Below are 17344 nucleotides of genomic sequence, written 5' to 3'. Positions count from 1 at the left end.
GTACAGTAATAGTGAAGTTTTACTTCTGTTGTACAGAACCTTGGTTAGACGGCACCTGGAGTACTGTGTGCAGTTTTGGACCCCTTACCTTAGTAAGGATATTATTGCCAAAGAGGGATTGCAACAAAGGTTCACCAGACTTGTTCCCGGAATGGCAGGACTGACCCATGAAGAGAGATTGGGGAAATTGAGCCTGTATTCTCTAGAGTTTCCAAGAATGAGAGGGGATCTCATTGAAACCTACAAAATACTTAAAGGGATAGACAGGGTAGATGCAGCTAGGATGTTTCCCTGGTTCGGGAGTCTAGAACCAGGGGACATAATTTCAAAATAAGGGGAAGCTACTTAGGACAGAGATGAGGAGAAATTTCTTTGCTCAGAGGGTTGTGAATCTTTGGAATTCTCTACACCAGAGGGCTGTGGAAGCTCATCAGTGAGTATGTTTAAAGCAGAGATTGACAGATTTCTAAATGCAAATGGCATAAGGGGATACGAGGATCGCGTGGGGAAAAAGGCATTGAAGTGGAAGATCAGCTATGATCATACTGAATGGCAGGGCAGGCTCGATGGGCTGAATGGCCTGCTCCTGCTCCTATGTTCCTACCCGTCCCCATCCCTCCCATTGTGCATGTGTAGGGAATTGCAGACCTAAAGCCCCATCCTATCACTGTGTGAAATATCACAGACATAGATCCCCCAATCTGTCACTACTTTAAAATCAGACTCAGACCCATGCCATCACTGTAAAAATTAGACACAGACTCCCATCTCATCACTATTAAAATCATAGGCAGATCCCCGTTCCGTCACTGTGAAAATCAGACACAGACCCCTGTCAGTTCATTGTGAAAATCACAGACATAGAACCCCAATCTGGCATTATGTGGGTGTATCACCAACTAACACCAATCTGAATGGACATTGTCTCTCTAAAAGAAGAATTAAGTATTCATCCAGAAGACAGTACTTGAAACATTCCCACGATGCTTTATCGTATTGACTGCAGAATTTTGTGTTAAAAATGCCACCGTGTTTTATTTCTGGATGGTATGACAATCATATAGGAAACTCAGTTATCAGAGACATGTTAGCCTGAGTTAAGGTCCTTTTAAGAGCAGCCATGGGGTAGCAGGTCCTGCAGAGCTGTGCCCCACCTGTAGAGCAATGCTGCCCATCCTGCAATGTGCGTACCCCACACCGTGCCACGTGCAAGGCAGATCCTCCATATTGCCGATCCTCAGTAAACGTCCACCTGCTCAGTCGCTCAAGCTCTCTGGCGACATCTTGCTTTTCTGTGTCTGTTCCAGCCGATTGAGGATGAACTGGCTGGTGTCAATGAAACGTTCCACACAGTTTACAAAGCAGGTTTCTGTTCTGCTGTCGAGCCGTGGGCCTGGTTTATCCATACATTTATCCTGCCATGGGAGAGGACAAATAGCATCAACAGGAAAGCATAGAGAACACGATGAAGCTAAAGGAGGGCCAATAGTAGGATCTGATGTGACACATCCAAGGTTTCTGGGGGAAATGGGGGAGGTGGTAACAGAGGCCCCAGATATTTCAAAGAACATTGAGTCAGAGGGCATGAAAGTGACCACTTTCAAATAGGGAGACAGAACAAATCTGGTGGTTGCAGGCCAGTTCATTCACTATCTGTAGGAGGGAGCAATTTGGAATCTTTCAAGGTGAGATTATTACATTTCTACATAAGGTGATTTGAAGCAATCAACATAAAAACATAAGTCAGCCATTTAGCCCTTCGAGCCTTCTCTGCTGCTCAGTATCATGGCTGATTGACCTCAACTCCACCTTCCTGTATGTTCCCTATATCCCTTAATTCCCCTAGACCGCAAAAATCTATCAATCTCTATCTTGAATATACTCAACGACTGAGCAGCCACAGCTCTCTGGGCTAGAGAATTCCAAAGCTATACAACCGTTTGAGTGAAGAAATTTCTCCTCAACTCAAAAATGTGAATCCAGAGGGAATGGTAACCACCACAAGGACAAGCAGGTCCAGTCAGGCAGGGCAGGGACGCCATGAGGGCATCTCTCTCCATAACTGGTATTCAGTTCTGAATACTGGTGCAAGTGATGGTTCCTCTGGAGAGTGCAGGCAGAGCCAAATCCACAGGACCATAGGTGGCTCAGCTGCACAGCGTGGAGGAGAAAGAGGATGGAAGAGTAATAGTGGTAGGGGATCTGACAGGAACAGACAGCAACTGCAGACGTGACTCCAGGATGGTACGTTGCCACCCTGGTGCCAGAGTCAAGGATGTCACTGAGTGGCTACAGGACGTTGAGGGGGGAGGGTGAACAGAATATTATATATATATATATATCTGTAATCCACAAGGCAATGGACCAAGAACTGAAAAGTAGGATCAGGCTAGATGACTCCTTGTCAGCTGGCATGGGCACGATGGGCCGATTGGCTGGCTTCTGTGCTGTAAATTTCAATGATTTTCAGTCCTGAATGGCTGACCCCTTATTCTGAGACTGTGACCCCTAGTTCTAGATTCCCCAACAAGGGGAAACATTTTCCCAGCATCTACCCTGGCAAGCCCCTTAAGAATTTTATATGTCTCAATGAGATCACCTCTCATTCTACTAACCTCTAGGGAATTTAGGCCGAGCCTACTCAATCTCTCCTCATAGGTCAATCCCTCATCCCAATCTAATAATCCTTTGTTGCATTCACTCTTAAGGCAAGTATATCATTCCTTCGGTAAGGAAACTAAAACTCCAGGTGTGGTCTCACCAAGAGCCTATATAATTGTACTAAAACTTCTTTACACTTATACTCCAATCCCTTTGTGCTTGATAAACCTGAGTTCTTTGAGGAGGTACCAGATATGGCAGAGGGGGAAATGCAGCAGATGTGCTGTGGACTTTCAGAAAGCTTTTGACAATGTACCACATAGGAGAAGATTACAGCATTAAGAATTGAGGAGAGGGTAGCAAATAAGATTAAGGGCAGTTTCTGGGACTGGTTGGAAGTGGGTTGTGTTGTCCCACAGATTCAGTTCAATCATTTGGATACAAGCCGAAAGAGACAATGTCCAACTTGACAGAAGATACAAAAGTAGGAAGCATAGTAACTGATGCTTTATGCTTAAGAGATGTAAAATATAAAAGTCAAGATGTAATTGTGAATCTATATAAACCTTAAGACAGACCACAGTTGGAGTATTGTGTGCAATTACAATGCAGAGTTTGACACAATTTGATCAAGCTGTTTAAAATTGTAAGGTAGTAGATATAAGCAGATTGTTTCCAGAGATTATAGAAAGGAAGGTAAATAGAAGATTAAATGTAAAAGATTTAGGCCAGAAAACAGGAGAAATCTTATTTATATATGAGGCTGTGGAATGTACTGCTGGAGTTAGTGATTAAAGAACTAGCATATATATAGCACCTTTAATGAAGTAAAATGTCCCAAAGTTCTTCACAGGAGCATTATAAAGCAAAATCTGACACTGAGCCACATAAGGAGATATTAGGGCGATGGACAAAAGATTGGTCACAGAGGTAGGTTTTAAGGAGTGTCTTAAAGGAGAGAGAGAGAGATAAAGAGGCCGAGGGCTTAGGGAGGGAAATCCAGAGCTTAGGGCCGAGTCAACGGAAGGCACAACCACCAATGGCGGAGCAATGAAAATTGTGGATGCACAAGAGGGCCGAATGAGAGGAACACAGATATCTTGGAGGGTTGTAGGGCTGGAGGAGACTAGAGATAGGGAGGGACAAGGCCATGGAGGGATCTGAAAACAAGGATGAAAATTTTAAAACTAAGACTATGCTTAACCAAGAACCAGTGCAGGTCAGCGAACACAGGTTATGGGTAAATGGGATTTGGTGCAACTTAGGATACAGGCAGCAGGAGTTTTGTTGAGCTCCAAGTTTATGGAGGGAGGAAGATGGAAGGCTGGTGAGCAGAGCATTGGAATAGAATCAGTCATTTATGGCACATAAGGAGGCCATTCGGCCCATCAAGTCCATGCCGGCTCTCCGTGGAGCTACGCAGTCAGTCCCACTCACCAGCTCGATCCCTGTAGCCCTGCAAGTCTGTTTCTCTCAGGTCATGAAGTCATTGATCATCTCCACTTCTACCACCCTTGTGGGCAGCGAGTTCCAGTTCATTACCACCCGCTGCATAAAAAAGTTCTTCCTCACATTCTCCTGCATCTGTTGCCCAATCTCTGTCCCCTAATCCTTGTACTATTTGGTAATGGGAACAGCTTTTCCCTTTCTAACTTACCTAAGCCTGTCATAATCTTGTACACTTCGATTAAATCTCCCCACAATCACCTTTGTTCTAAGGAGAACAAACCCAGTTGTAACTAAAATGCCGGCATGGACTTGATGGGTCGAATGGCCTCCTTCTGTGCCATAAATGACTGATTCTATTCCAATGCTCTGCTCAACAGCCTTCCATCTTCCTCCCTGGAACCATTGATAAATCTCCTCTGCACCCGCTCAACGACCCTCACAGCCTTCCCGAATTGTGGTGATCAGAACTGGATGCAATATTCCAGTCGGGGCCTAAACCAGAGCTTTACCAAAGGCATGGATGAGGGTTTCAGCACTAGATGAGCTGAGACAGGGTGGAGTTGGGCAATGTTACAAAAGTGAAAATAGGCAGTTTGAGTGATGGCACACATGTGCTAAGAAACAGAGACAATGTCAACATTTAAGAATGGGGCAGACAGGTGGTTGAGGGAAAGAGTGATGAAGGAATAGGAGAATAGGGCAGGAACCTGGGATTAGAACACTGCTCAAGAGGGGAAACAAGTTGGACTGAATGGTTCCGTGTGGTGATTTCAATGTAACATTTAAAATGCAAACAACACAATCCCCAGGGGTCCCCTGCAAATACTGACACACTCCCGGGATCTCCTGCAAACACGGACACACTCCCGGGGACCCCTTGCAAACACCGACATGTTCACAGGGATTTTCTGCAAATAAATGACATACATAGGGCAAACACTTACACTCCCAGGGGGACCCTTGCAAATACTGGCACATTCCCAGGAACGTTAAGTACTGGAAAGCACTGACACCACTGCCTCTACCTCTCACTGGCTTCTGCCTCCTCACACGTCAACAGAAATCATTTTAGAAATTCTGGAATATGACCTGTTAAAAATTAATCTTTAGGGCAGATGGTGCAGCAAACAAACACATACTGCTCTTTGATCCTTGGAACCAGGTTCCAGGCTAGGAGATAAACTCTCCTTGCGCTACATTGCTGCCTGCACAAACCTGCTAGGAGGCAGTTAAAATGAGGACACTCACTTAAGCTCTCTGATCCCGGTGCCTTCGCGTTGTGTCCTGCTCTATGGAACAGGCAAGTGGGGCACCTGCAGGAAGGTGAAGTCCTTCTTTAAATGTGCAGATTGGGCCTCCTGTGCAACTCTTATTCAGCTCCCTGGCTGCAGACCGCTGCTGTTGAATCCAGCTCTCCTACCCCATCCCATTCTCAGACCCAGGAAAAGTGAGGAGGGTCCTCATCCCATCTCGTGAATATAGGTGAGGAAGCTCCATTCAGCTCACCTTTCCACAGAACATTCAGGTTCCCCATTAGCGTCCAACTGCATGCTGATTGAGTAATTCTCATCTCACTTCCAAGTTCAGAGCTCATTCCACGTGGTGATCACTGTGAAAAATGCTTGCTGTCATCAGCTCTGCCCCAGTTTGCTCCCATGTCTCTGTCTTGTAGTTCTGGTTTAAATTGAACCAGTCTGAATGCTTTCTATTGCCCCCACTATCTCGAATAGCTATACAAGGGTCACACTCAGCCAATTCCTCTCAAAAGTGAAGAGGGATGTTTTTCTACCCGTTATTCAGCAATGGATGCCCAGATACTTCGGATCAGCCCCCAAGGTTTCTCTCTAACCTTTCTAGGACTGGAGGTTTCCCTTGTGCCTCAGAGAGCAGTACAGAACACAGTGTACTCTATAGCTGCAACAAGACTCTCAGAAGTGCACAGGGTGACAGATCTTTACTAAGAGACAGCAGAGCAGCAGGGCCACTTGTTCAGTGAAATTCGGAAAGTTAGATTGATATTTCAGAGGAAGCAAAAAGAATAGCTCCAGTTAACAAAGCAGGGGAGAATAAGTGAAAGGAAGGCATCTCTTTGATGAGGGAAGCTCAGCACAGGGTCATATAGAACGCTGAGGAGGTGAGCAGTCTGTTACAGCCAGACAGTGGCCAGGGAGGAGGATGGAGGCGATGCCAAGAAAATGGAGTTTGTGGTGGGGGCCGAAGACAGTGGCTTCAGTCTTTCCAATGTCTGAAGATGGGGTTATCTTTGCTGTCCAACAACAACTTGCATTTCTATAGTGCCTTTAACATAGTAAAATGTTCCAAGGTGCTTCATAGGAGCATTATCAGAAAAAAAATTATTACTGAGCCACATAGGAGATATTGGGACAGGTGATCAACAGCTTGGTCAAAGAGAATGCAGACAGTAGAGTTTTGGATGAGCTGAAGTTTACAAAGGGGGCAAGGTGAGAGGCTGGCCAGAAGAGCATTGCATCAGTTGAATCTATAGGGAACAAAGATGCAAAAGATCCTAGAGTAATGAACAGGTTTGGTGAGAAGAGCGAGGTCCGAATGTGGTTAGCCAGGTCCAATGACAGGTCCAGGGGCTCTTTTCCTATGGTGGAATCAGAAGGAAGTGGGCTGAGAGGTTGTGGGTAGTGAGAAATACAAGTCGTCAGGGATGGATCTATCAGTGATCCAAACCATAGGAGAAAAGGCCAATCAGATGGCAAGATCAAGGGTTTGGGGGTTTATACAGAGGGAGCGATTAGGGGTGGACAGGAGTTCAGTGAACTCAGAGGAGAGAGGGCAAGTTAAGATGGAGGCTGAAATCAGTGAGAATGAGGATTCCCTTGGTGCAAAGGCTGAGGAAGGAAATCTCGGGAAGAAACTTGAATGGGGCATGGGGAGAACTACAGGAAGAGGCAGGAGGGGTGGAGCAGGATGAATGAGGAGAAGGGAAGAGATCAAGATGTGATTTGGTGATAACAGCATCAGCATGTGGGGCAGCAGGTGTGGAGTATAAGGCAGGCAGGGAGGCTTCAGCAAGAGGTAAGGTAGCACCACCTATGAAACAAATTTCGGTCAATGGCACAACGTCAAGAGCCTTGTGCGTGAATGGAAGCTGGAAATGTGGAGAGGGTCAGTGATTTGTGCGATGGGGTAGTGAGCAGGGAGAGCAACAGCCAAGAAGTGAACGGCGACAGGAGGAGGAAAGGAGACAGAAGAGGGAAAAAAATGAGATACAGTAAAAGCTTTGTTTTCTGACACTTTAGCAACCAGCAGGCTCCATTCTCCTGGATTTCAGCGTGAATTCAGGTTGCCATTTGCTGTTAGAAATGCTGCCTTGCCTCGGTGACAGCTTCCCCATTCACTATAATGGGATTCTTGGTCACTGCAGTCACACACGTTTTGCTCCCGAGTTCAGTGTCCGATCTCCACCGGGAATGGCTTGTTGGAAAGGGTGGACTTTCCCGCGTACTGTGTTGGTGCACTGACCCCGAAAAACAGAGGGGAAATTGCACATCGGCTTTCCCAATGCCGGCCCCTATGTACCCTTCACTCCAGCGGCCTTGGTAAGAACCCGAGTTACTGCTTATCCGGCACATGTCAAATAACAAAGCGGGAATGAGCTTGGGGTCTGCAGCAGTAACACATTATATATTAACCCAATACAGCCCATTGACCGTGCTCTGGGTTAACCATCACTAGTTAATTACTGGTTATATTAACTATCGCTAGTTACCCAACAGAGCTCGGTGAGGCCGTGGACCAGCTGCTGGAACTTCTGTTTCTGACTCTCCACCTCGATGAATTGCTGCAAATGCGGATCGGCCGCCAAGGCCTGGGCCTGGGAGTCCATCCCCGCCTCCCGCCGCTCGACTCTGCTCCCGCTCCCGGACCAGCTCCCCGAACTCCCGCCGCCGGTTCCTCTTCGACCTTCACACAACCAGCCAGTCAACCCGGAAGCGGAAACAGCATCGCCCCGCCCACTCACTGCAACATGACAGCCGCCAGGAACCACGTGCTGATCCTGGGAGCAGCGGCTCTCCTTCACTCCTCCCCCCCACCCCCCCCTTCACTCCTCCCCCCCCCACCCCCCTTCACTCCTCCCCTCCCCCCCTTCCAACCTCACCTCCACCTCCTCCCCTCTCTCACACTCCCCTCCCCCCACCCCCCTTCACTCCTCCCCCTCGCCCCACCCCCCTTCCAACCTCCCCCTCCCCCACCCCCCCTTCCAACCTCACCTCCACCTCCTCCCCTCTCTCACACTCCCCTCCCCCACCCCCCCTTCACTCTCACACTCCCCTCCCCCCACCCCCCCTATACTCCTCCCCCTTCCCCCTCCCCCACCCCCTCCACCCTTCCAAGCCTCACCTCCACCGCCTCGCCCTCTCTCTCGACACTCCCCTCCCCCCCACCCCCCCTTCTCCTCCCCCAGCCCCCCTTCACTCCTCCCCCACCCCCCCTTCACTCCTCCCCCACCCCCCCTTCACTCCTCCCCCACCCCCCCTTCACTCCTCCCCCACCCCCCCTTCACACCTCCCCCACCCCCCCTTCACTCCTCCCACCCCCCTTCACTCCTCCCCCCACCCCCCCTTCACTCCTCCCCCCACCCCCCCTTCACTCCTCCCCCACCCCCCCTTCACTCCTCCCCCACCCCCCCCTTCACTCCTCCCCCACCCCCCCTTCACTCCTCCCCCACCCCCCCTTCACTCCTCCCCCACCCCCCCTTCACTCCTCCCCCACCCCCCCTTCACTCCTCCCCCACCCCCCCTTCACTCCTCCCCCACCCCCCCCCTTCACTCCTCCCCCACCCCCCCCCTTCACTCCTCCCCCACCCCCCCCCTTCACTCCTCCCCCACCCCCCCCTTCACTCCTCCCCCACCCCCCCCTTCACTCCTCCCCCCCCTTCACTCCTCCCCCCCCCCTTCACTCCTCCCCCCCCCTTCACTCCTCCCCCACCCCCCCTCACTCCTCCCCCACCCCCCCTTCACTCCTCCCCTCCCCCCTTCCAACCTCACCTCCCCCACCTCCCCTCTCTCTCACACTCCCCTCCCCCCACCCCCCTTCACTCCTCCCCCCCACCCCCCCTTTACTCCTCCCCCACACCCCCTTTACTCCTCCCCCCACCCCCCCTTTACTCCTCCCCTCCCCCCTTCCAACCTCACCTCCACCAGCTCCCCCACCTGCCCTCTCTCTCACACTCCCCTCCCCCCACCTCTCTCACACTCCCCTTCCCCCCACCCCCCACCCCCCCTTCACTCTCACACTCCCCTCCTCCCACCCCCCCTTCACTCCTCCCCCTCCCCCCACCCCCCCTTCACTCCTCCCCCTCCCCCCACCCCCCCTTCACTCCTCCCCCTCCCCCCACCCCCCCTTCACTCCTCCCCCTCCCCCCACCCCCCTTCACTCCTCCCCCTCCCCCCACCCCCCTTCACTCCTCCCCCTCCCCCCACCCCCCCTTCACTCCTCCCCCTCCCCCCACCCCCCCTTCACTCCTCCCCCTCCCCCCACCCCCCCTTCACTCCTCCCCCCACCCCCCCTTCACTCCTCCCCCTCCCCCCACCCCCCCTTCACTCCTCCCCCTCCCCCCACCCCCCCTTCACTCCTCCCCCTCCCCCCACCCCGCCCTTCAGTCCTCCCCCTCCCCCCACCCCCCCTTCCAACCTCACCTCCACCTCCTCCCCTCTCTCTCACACTCCCCTCCCCCACCCCCCCTTCACTCCCCCACCCCCCCTTCACTCTCACACTCCCCTCCCCCCACCCCCTTCACTCCTCCCCCTCCCCCCACCCCCTCCCCCCTTCCAACCTCACCACCTCCTCCCCTCTCTCTCACACTCCCCTCCAACCACCCCCCTTCACTCACACTCCCCTCCCCCCACCCCCCTTCACTCCTCCCCCTCCCCCCACCCCCCCTTCACTCCTCCCCTCCCCCCACCCCCCCTTCACTCCTCCCCCTCCCCCCACCCCCCTTCACTCCTCCCCCCACACCCTCCCCTCCACTCCTCCCCCTCCCCTCACCCCCCTTCACCTCCCCTCACCCCCCTTCACTCCTCCCCTCACCCCCCCTTCACTCCTCCCCTCACCCCCCCTTCACTCCTCCCCTCACCCCCCCTTCACTCCTCCCCTCACCCCCCTTCACTCCTCCCCTCACCCCCCCTTCACTCCTCCCCCCACCCCCCCTTCACTCCTCCCCCCACCCCCCCTTCACTCCTCCCCCCACCCCCCCTTCACTCCTCCCCCCACCCCCCTTCACTCCTCCCCCCACCCCCCCTTCACTCCTCCCCCCACCCCCTCCCCTCCACCCCCCACCCCCTCCCCTCCACCCCCCACCCCCTCCCCTCCACTCCTCCCCCCACCACCTCCCCTCCACTCCTCCCTCTCCCCCACCCCCTCCCCTCCACTCCTCCCTCTCCCCCACCCCCTCCCCTCCACTCCTCCCTCTCCCCCCACCCCCGCTTCACTCCTCCCCCCACCCCCCCTTCACTCCTCCCCCCACCCCCCCTTCACTCCTCCCCTCCCCCCACCCCCCCTTCACTCCTCCCCTCCCCCCACCCCCCCTTCACTCCTCCCCCTCCCCCCACCCCCCCTTCACTCCTCCCCCTCCCCCCACCCCCCCTTCACTCCTCCCCCTCCCCCCACCCCCCCTTCACTCCTCCCCCCACCCCCCCTTCACTCCTCCCCCTCCCCCCACCCCCCCTTCACTCCTCCCCCTCCCCCCACCCCCCCTTCACTCCTCCCCCTCCCCCCACCCCCCCTTCACTCCTCCCCCTCCCCCCACCCCCCTTCACTCCTCCCCCTCCCCCCACCCCCCTTCACTCCACCCCCTCCCCCCACCCCCCTTCACTCCTCCCCCTCCCCCCACCCCCCCTTCACTCCTCCCCCCACCCCCCCTTCACTCCTCCCCCCACCCCCCCCTTCACTCCTCCCCCCACCCCCCCCCTTCACTCCTCCCCCCACCCCCCCCTTCACTCCTCCCCTTCACTCCTCCCCTCCCCCCCTTCCAACCTCACCTCCACCTCCTCCCCTCTCTCTCACACTCCCCTCCCCCCACCCCCCCTTCACTCTCACACTCCCCTCCCCCCACCCCCCCTTCACTCTCACACTCCCCTCCCCCCACCCCCCTTCACTCCTCCCCATCCCCCCAACCCCCCTTCACTCCTCCCACCCCCCCTTCACTCCTCCCACCCCCCCCTTCACTCCTCCCCCCACCCCCCCTTCACTCCTCCCCTACCCCCCCTTCACTCCTCCCCCTCCCCCCCTTCACTCCTCCCCCACCCCCTCCCCCTCCCCCCACCCCCCACCCCCACCCCCTCCCCCGCCCCCTCCCCCCCTTCCAACCTCATCTCCACCTCCTCCCCTCTCTCTCACACTCCCCTCCCCCTCACTCCCCTCCCCCCTTCACTCCTCCCCTCACCCCCCCTTCACTCCTCCCCTCACCCCCCCTTCACTCCTCCCCTCACCCCCCCCTTCACTCCTCCCCTCACCCCCCCCTTCACTGCTCCCCTCACCCCCCCTTCACTGCTCCCCTCACCCCCCCTTCACTGCTCCCCTCACCCCCCCTTCACTCCTCCCCTCCCCCCTTCCAACCTCACCTCCACCTGCTCCTGCTCCATCACCTCCCCTCTCTCTCTCACTCCCCTCCCCCCTCACTCCCCTCCCCCCTTCACTCCCCGCCCCCCTTCACTCCCCTCCCCCCCCTTCACTCCCCTCCCCCCTCCCCCCCCTTCACTCCCCTCCCCCCTCCCCCCCTTCACTCCCCTCCCCCCTCCCCCCCTTCACTCCCCTCCCCCCTCCCCCCTTCACTCCCCTCCCCCCTCCCCCCATTCACTCCCCTCCCCTTCACTCCCCTCCCCCCTCCCCCCCCTTAACTCCCCTCTCCCCTCCCCCCCCTTCACTCCCCTCCCCCCTCCCCCCCCCTTCACTCCCCTCCCCCCCTTCACTCCCCTCCCCCCTCCCCCCCTTCACTCCCCTCCCCCCTCCCCCCTCCCCCCCCTTCACTCCCCTCCCCCCCTTCACTCCCCTCCCCCCCTTCACTCCCCTCCCCCCCTTCACTCCCCTCCCCCCCTTCACTCCCCTCCCCCCCTACACTCCCCTCCCCCCCTTCACTCCCCTCCCCCCTCCCCCCTTCACTCCCCTCCCCCCTCCCCCCCTTCACTCCCCTCGACGCTCCCCCCCATCACTCCCCTCCCCCCTCCCCCCCTTCACTCCCCTCCCCCCTCCCCCCCTTCACTCCCCTCCCCCCTCCCCCCCTTCACTCCCCTCCCCCCTCCCCCCCTTCACTCCCCTCCCCCCTCCCCCCCTTCACTCCCCTCCCCCCTCCCCCCCTTCACTCCCCTCCCCCCTCCCCCCCTTCACTCCCCTCCCCCCTCCCCCCTTCACTCCCCTCCCCCTCCCCCCCTTCACTCCCCCCCTTCCCTCCCCCCCTCCTCCCCTCCCCTCCCCTCCCCCCCTTCCCTCCCCTCCCCCCCTTCACTCCTCCCCTCCCCCCCTTCCCTCCCCTCCCCCCCTTCACTCCTCCCCTCCCCTCCCCCCCTTCACTCCTCCCCTCCCCCCCTTCACTCCTCCCCTCCCCTCCCCCCCTTCACTCATCCCCTCCCCCCCTTCACTCCTCCCATCCCCCCCTTCACTCCTCCCCTCACCCCCCCCTTCACTCCTCCCCTCACCCCCCCTTCACTGCTCCCCTCACCCCCCCTTCACTCCTCCCCTCCCCCCTTCCAACCTCACCTCCACCTGCTCCTGCTCCATCACCTCCCCTCTCTCTCTCACTCCCCTCCCCCCTCACTCCCCTCCCCCCTCACTCGCCTCCCCCCTCCCCCCTTCACTCCCCGCCCCCCTTCACTCCCCTCCCCCCCCTTCACTCCCCTCCCCCCTCCCCCCCTTCACTCCCCTCCCCCCTCCCCCCCTTCACTCCCCTCCCCCCCTTCACTCCCCTCCCCCCTCCCCCCCTTCACTCCCCTCCCCCCCTTCACTCCCCTCCCCCCCTTCACTCCCCTCCCCCCCTACACTCCCCTCCCCCCCTTCACTCCCCTCCCCCCTCCCCCCCTTTTCACTCCCCTCGACGCTCCCCCCCATCACTCCCCCCCCTCCCCCCCTTCACTCCCCTCCCCCCTCCCCCCCTTCACTCCCCTCCCCCTTCACTCCCCTCCCCCCTCCCCCCCTTCACTCCCCTCCCCCCTCCCCCGCTTCACTCCCCTCCCCCTCCCCCCCTTCACTCCTCCCCTCCCCCCCTTCACTCCTCCCCTCCCCCCCTTCACTCCTCCCCTCCCCCCCTTCACTCCTCCCCTCCCCCCCTTCCAACCTCCCCTCCCCCCCTTCCAACCTCCCCTCCCCCCCTTCCAACCTCCCCTCCACCTGCTCCTGCTCCCCCACCTCCCCTCTCTCTCACACTCCCCTCCCCCCACCCCCCCTTCACTCCTCCCCCCACCCCCCCTTCCAACCTCACCTCCACCTGCTCCTGCTCCCCCACCTCCCCTCTCTCTCACACTCCCCTCCCCCCACCCCCCCTTCACTCCCCCCCTTCACCACCCCCTCCCCCCCTTCACCCCCCTCCCCCCTTCACTCCCCTCCCCCCTTCACCCCCCCCCTTCACTCCCCCCCTCCCTCCCTTCACTCCCCCCCTCCCTCCCTTCACTCCCCGCCTCCCCCCTTCACTCCTCCCCTCCCCCCCTTCACTCCTCCCCTCCCCCCCTTCACTCCTCCCCTCCCCCCTTCACTCCTCCCCTCCCCCCTTCACTCCTCCCCTCCCCCCCTTCACTCCTCCCCTCCCCCCCTTCACTCCTCCCCTCCCCCCCTTCACTCCTCCCCTCCCCCCCTTCACTCCTCCCCTCCCCCTTCACTCCTCCCCTCCCCCTTCACTCCTCCCCTCCCTCCTTCACTCCTCCCCTCCCCCCCTTCACTCCTCCCCTCCCCCCCTTCACTCCTCCCCTCCCCCCCTTCACTCCTCCCCTTCCAACCTCACCTCCACCTGCTCCTGCTACCCCACCTCCCCTCTCTCTCACACTCCCCTCCCCCCACCCCCCCTTCACTCCTCCCCTCCCCCACCCCTCCTTCACTCCTCCCCTCCCACCACCCCCCTTCACTCCTCCCCTCCCCCCCTTCACTCCTCCCCTCCCCCCCTTCACTCCTCCCCTCCCCCCCCTTCCAACCTCACCTCCTCCTGCTCCCCCACCTCCCCTTCTCTCTCACTCCCCTCCGCCCACCCCCCTTCTCCTTCACTCCTCCCCTCCCCCCTTCCAACCTCACCTCCTCCTGCTCCCCCACCTCCCCTCTCTCTCACACTCCCCTCCCCCCACCCCCCCTTCTCCTTCACTCTAACCCTCCCCCCTTCCAACCTCACCTCCTCCTGCTCCCCCACCTCCCCTCTCTCTCACACTCCCCTCCCTCTCACACTCCCCTCCCCCCACCCCCCTTCTCCTTCACTCCTCCCCTCCCCCCCTTCCAACCTCACCTCCACCTCCTCCTGCTCCCCCTCCTCCCACCCCCCCTTCTCCTTCACTCCTCCCCTCCCCCCTTCTCCTTCACCCCTCCCCTCCCCCCCTTCCAACCTCCCCTCCCCCCCTTCCAACCTCCCCTCCCCCCTTCCAACCTCCCCTCCCCCCCTTCCCCCTTCCAACCTCCCCTTCCCCCCTTCCAACCTCCCCTTCCCCCCTTCCAACCTCCCCTCCCCCCCTTCCAACCTCCCCTCCCCCCCTTCCAACCTCCCCTCCCCCCCTTCCAACCTCCCCTCCCCCCCTTCCAACCTCCCCTCCCCCCCTTCCAACCTCCCCTCCCCCCCTTCCAACCTCCCCTCCCCCCCTTCCAACCTCCCCTCCCCCCCTTCCAACCTCCCCTCCCCCCCTTCCAACCTCCCCTCCCCCCCTTCCAACCTCCCCTCCCCCCCTTCCAACCTCCCCTCCCCCCCTTCCAACCTCCCCTCCCCCCCTTCCAACCTCCCCTCCCCCCCTTCCAACCTCCCCTCCCCCCCTTCCAACCTCCCCTCCCCCCCTTCCAACCTCCCCTCCCCCCCTTCCAACCTCCCCTCCCCCCCTTCCAACCTCCCCTCCCCCCCTTCCAACCTCCCCTCCCCCCCTTCCAACCTCCCCTCCCCCCCTTCCAACCTCCCTCCACCTCTTCCCCTCTCTCTCTCACTCCCCTCCCTCTTTCAATCCCCTCCACTCCCCAAAACCCCTGCCCAGAACAATATACAGACTTGTCCAGAAACCCCTGCCCTGAACAATATATAGACTGGTCCAGAATTCCCCACCCTGAGCAATATACAGACAGGTCTAGAACCCCACCCTAAACAATGTACAGACTCTTGCAGAAACCCAAACCCCACCTCAACAATATGCAGATTGGACCACAATACAAGCCCCGCCCTGCTAAAGCTACAGACTGTCCAGAACAAAACTCCCCACCCTCATTAATCTACAGACTGTTCCAGAACAAAACCCTCCGCCCTGCTGAATCTACAGACTGGTCCAAAACACAGCCCTGCCCTGCTGAATATACAGTCGAAAAGGTTAGACAATCCTGATCCAGAACACAGCCACCCACCCCGCTGAACAATATACAGACTGGTCCAGAACTCCCAAACAATGTACAGTCTGTTCCAGACCACCCACCGTCAGTAAAGTGCAGTCTGTTTCTTGACATCCCAGGACATTACAATCTGTACCAGATCCCACCCACTTTGAATAGTGTGCAGTTGGTTCCAGAATCCCCTCCATACTCTTAATAGCATGCAGAACCAGGATACGCCTGGGCCTGAATATTCAATACAGGGCTGGTAACCAGACTCCCTGATGACTTTTTGGGATCCCAACCCCCACATCAGCTGTGTTGCTAACGTGACATGATCTATAAATGTTAATGCTCCAATTGGGCAGAAGGTGAGCTCGGTGCCCAATTAATGGCGCCAAGTATCTGCAGGAGGCAGGAGCTGACTGCAGAGGGTGAGCAGCAAAGGCAGGCGGCAGCTATGATGGGGCCAGCTGCTACCTTGCTACAGAGAGCAGGCAGCTCCATGGAGAGCCAATGGAATAAAGAGGTGAGGCAGCACTTCGAGAATGAAAAAAGATCCTGCTGTTGGATCAGTGCAAAATCCCCGTGGGCCAAAACATTTCATCTTCCAATAACAAAATTTGCCCTCAGCCTACTGTGAACTCGACAGCTGTGCACTATCGTGCACCAGACTGGGCACGCTGACCGGAATCCCAATTGAAAATTATAGTGCAGACCACCCCCCCATCCCCCAGGTCTCCCCCCACCCCATTTCCCCCCCTCCCCCTCAGCCCTGTGCCCCTTAACAAGCTCCTTCATGAACTTAATGGGCCCTTAATTGGAGTCGAACAGGTTCCCTGTTCCCTTGCCCCAACCTCACATTGAAAATTGCGCACTGTCCCAGAGGCATCAGGTTCTGGAGGTGACCTCCAGGACTGTGATTTTCAAATTGCGTCTGCACCAGTCTCGTGCCACTGGGATATGAAAATCCGGTCCCTGGTGTTCCTGATTCTTTCCTGGATTTCCAGTTCCTTTGAAGTCCAAGCTCATTCTGTAGTCCTTGCTCTTGTCTGGTGTTCCCAAATCACACATATTTTCATATACACGGAGTCCCAGATCCTCTCAGAATGCTGATTCCCTCTCCCGAGAGTTCCTGATTTCCTCCCCTCTGGAGTTCTGGATCACAGCATTGTAAATATCCAATTTCTATTTTTCCCTTATTGCTTTGCTTGTTCTAGCCTGATTGTATGCTGACACACAAAGAACACACAGCTCACTGTTTTAAATAAGATAGAATCAAATATTTATTTTTTCCTGTGTCTGTGCTTGTGTGTGTCTGTATGTGTCTGTATATGTGTGTCTATATGTGTATTCTTGTCTATATATGTGTGGCTGTGTTGTGTATGTATGAATGTCCCTGTGCAGGTGTGTGTGTGTGTGTGGAGAGAGACCCAGTTTAAAGAGATAATCTCTTAGCTTTTACATATTGCTATTTCATTACTGTGCAGGAAGGTTGCGAAGGGGTAAACACAGGTTACACTTGCGAAGGGGGACTGTGCAGTAGCAGTTCTGGCTGAGACTGCGGAGAATCCCCTCACACCTGACTGTCATCTTCCACCAGTTCCTGGATACTGTTCAGTAGTAAGTTGAAAGTCGGGCGATTTTCTGCTTTCTGCAACAGACAGTAAAGTGAAAGGATTGGTGAGAAATGGCACAAAAGAAAGAATTCAGCATTACTTCAGACAATTCCCTTGGAACACAATGGGACTAATACGAATTAGGCAGCAAACACACAGTCAACCAAGTCCCA

The 17344-nt window shown here is 57.1% G+C and overlaps 2 protein-coding genes across 4 annotated transcripts in view; both read right to left on the bottom strand.

The window, feature by feature from the left end:
* Positions 1–1161: 1161 nt before the first annotated feature.
* Positions 1162–8027, bottom strand: timm8a (translocase of inner mitochondrial membrane 8 homolog A (yeast)). The gene is made up of 2 exons (XM_068047896.1): positions 7793–8027; positions 1162–1415 (listed from the first exon to the last, which is right to left on the bottom strand). Exons 1-2 carry the CDS (start codon positions 7907–7909, stop codon positions 1257–1259), a joined length of 276 nt encoding a protein of 91 aa, XP_067903997.1. The 5' UTR covers positions 7910–8027; the 3' UTR covers positions 1162–1256.
* Positions 8028–16834: 8807 nt separating this feature from the next.
* btk (Bruton agammaglobulinemia tyrosine kinase) overlaps positions 16835–17344 on the bottom strand; it is a 738635-nt gene continuing 738125 nt past the window's right edge. For all 3 annotated transcript variants that reach the window (XM_068047893.1, XM_068047894.1, XM_068047895.1), the window contains exon 18: positions 16835–17206. In XM_068047893.1, coding sequence (XP_067903994.1) covers positions 17129–17206 — 78 coding nt within the window. In that variant the 3' untranslated portion in view covers positions 16835–17128. The remainder of the gene's footprint in view (positions 17207–17344) is intronic.

The sequence above is a fragment of the Heterodontus francisci genome, chromosome 15, assembly GCF_036365525.1.
Source record: "Heterodontus francisci isolate sHetFra1 chromosome 15, sHetFra1.hap1, whole genome shotgun sequence".
NCBI classification, from domain to species: Eukaryota; Metazoa; Chordata; class Chondrichthyes; order Heterodontiformes; family Heterodontidae; genus Heterodontus; species Heterodontus francisci.
The sequence above is the reverse complement of the archived record's forward strand: the minus strand, read 5'-3'. Positions and strand labels throughout refer to the sequence as shown.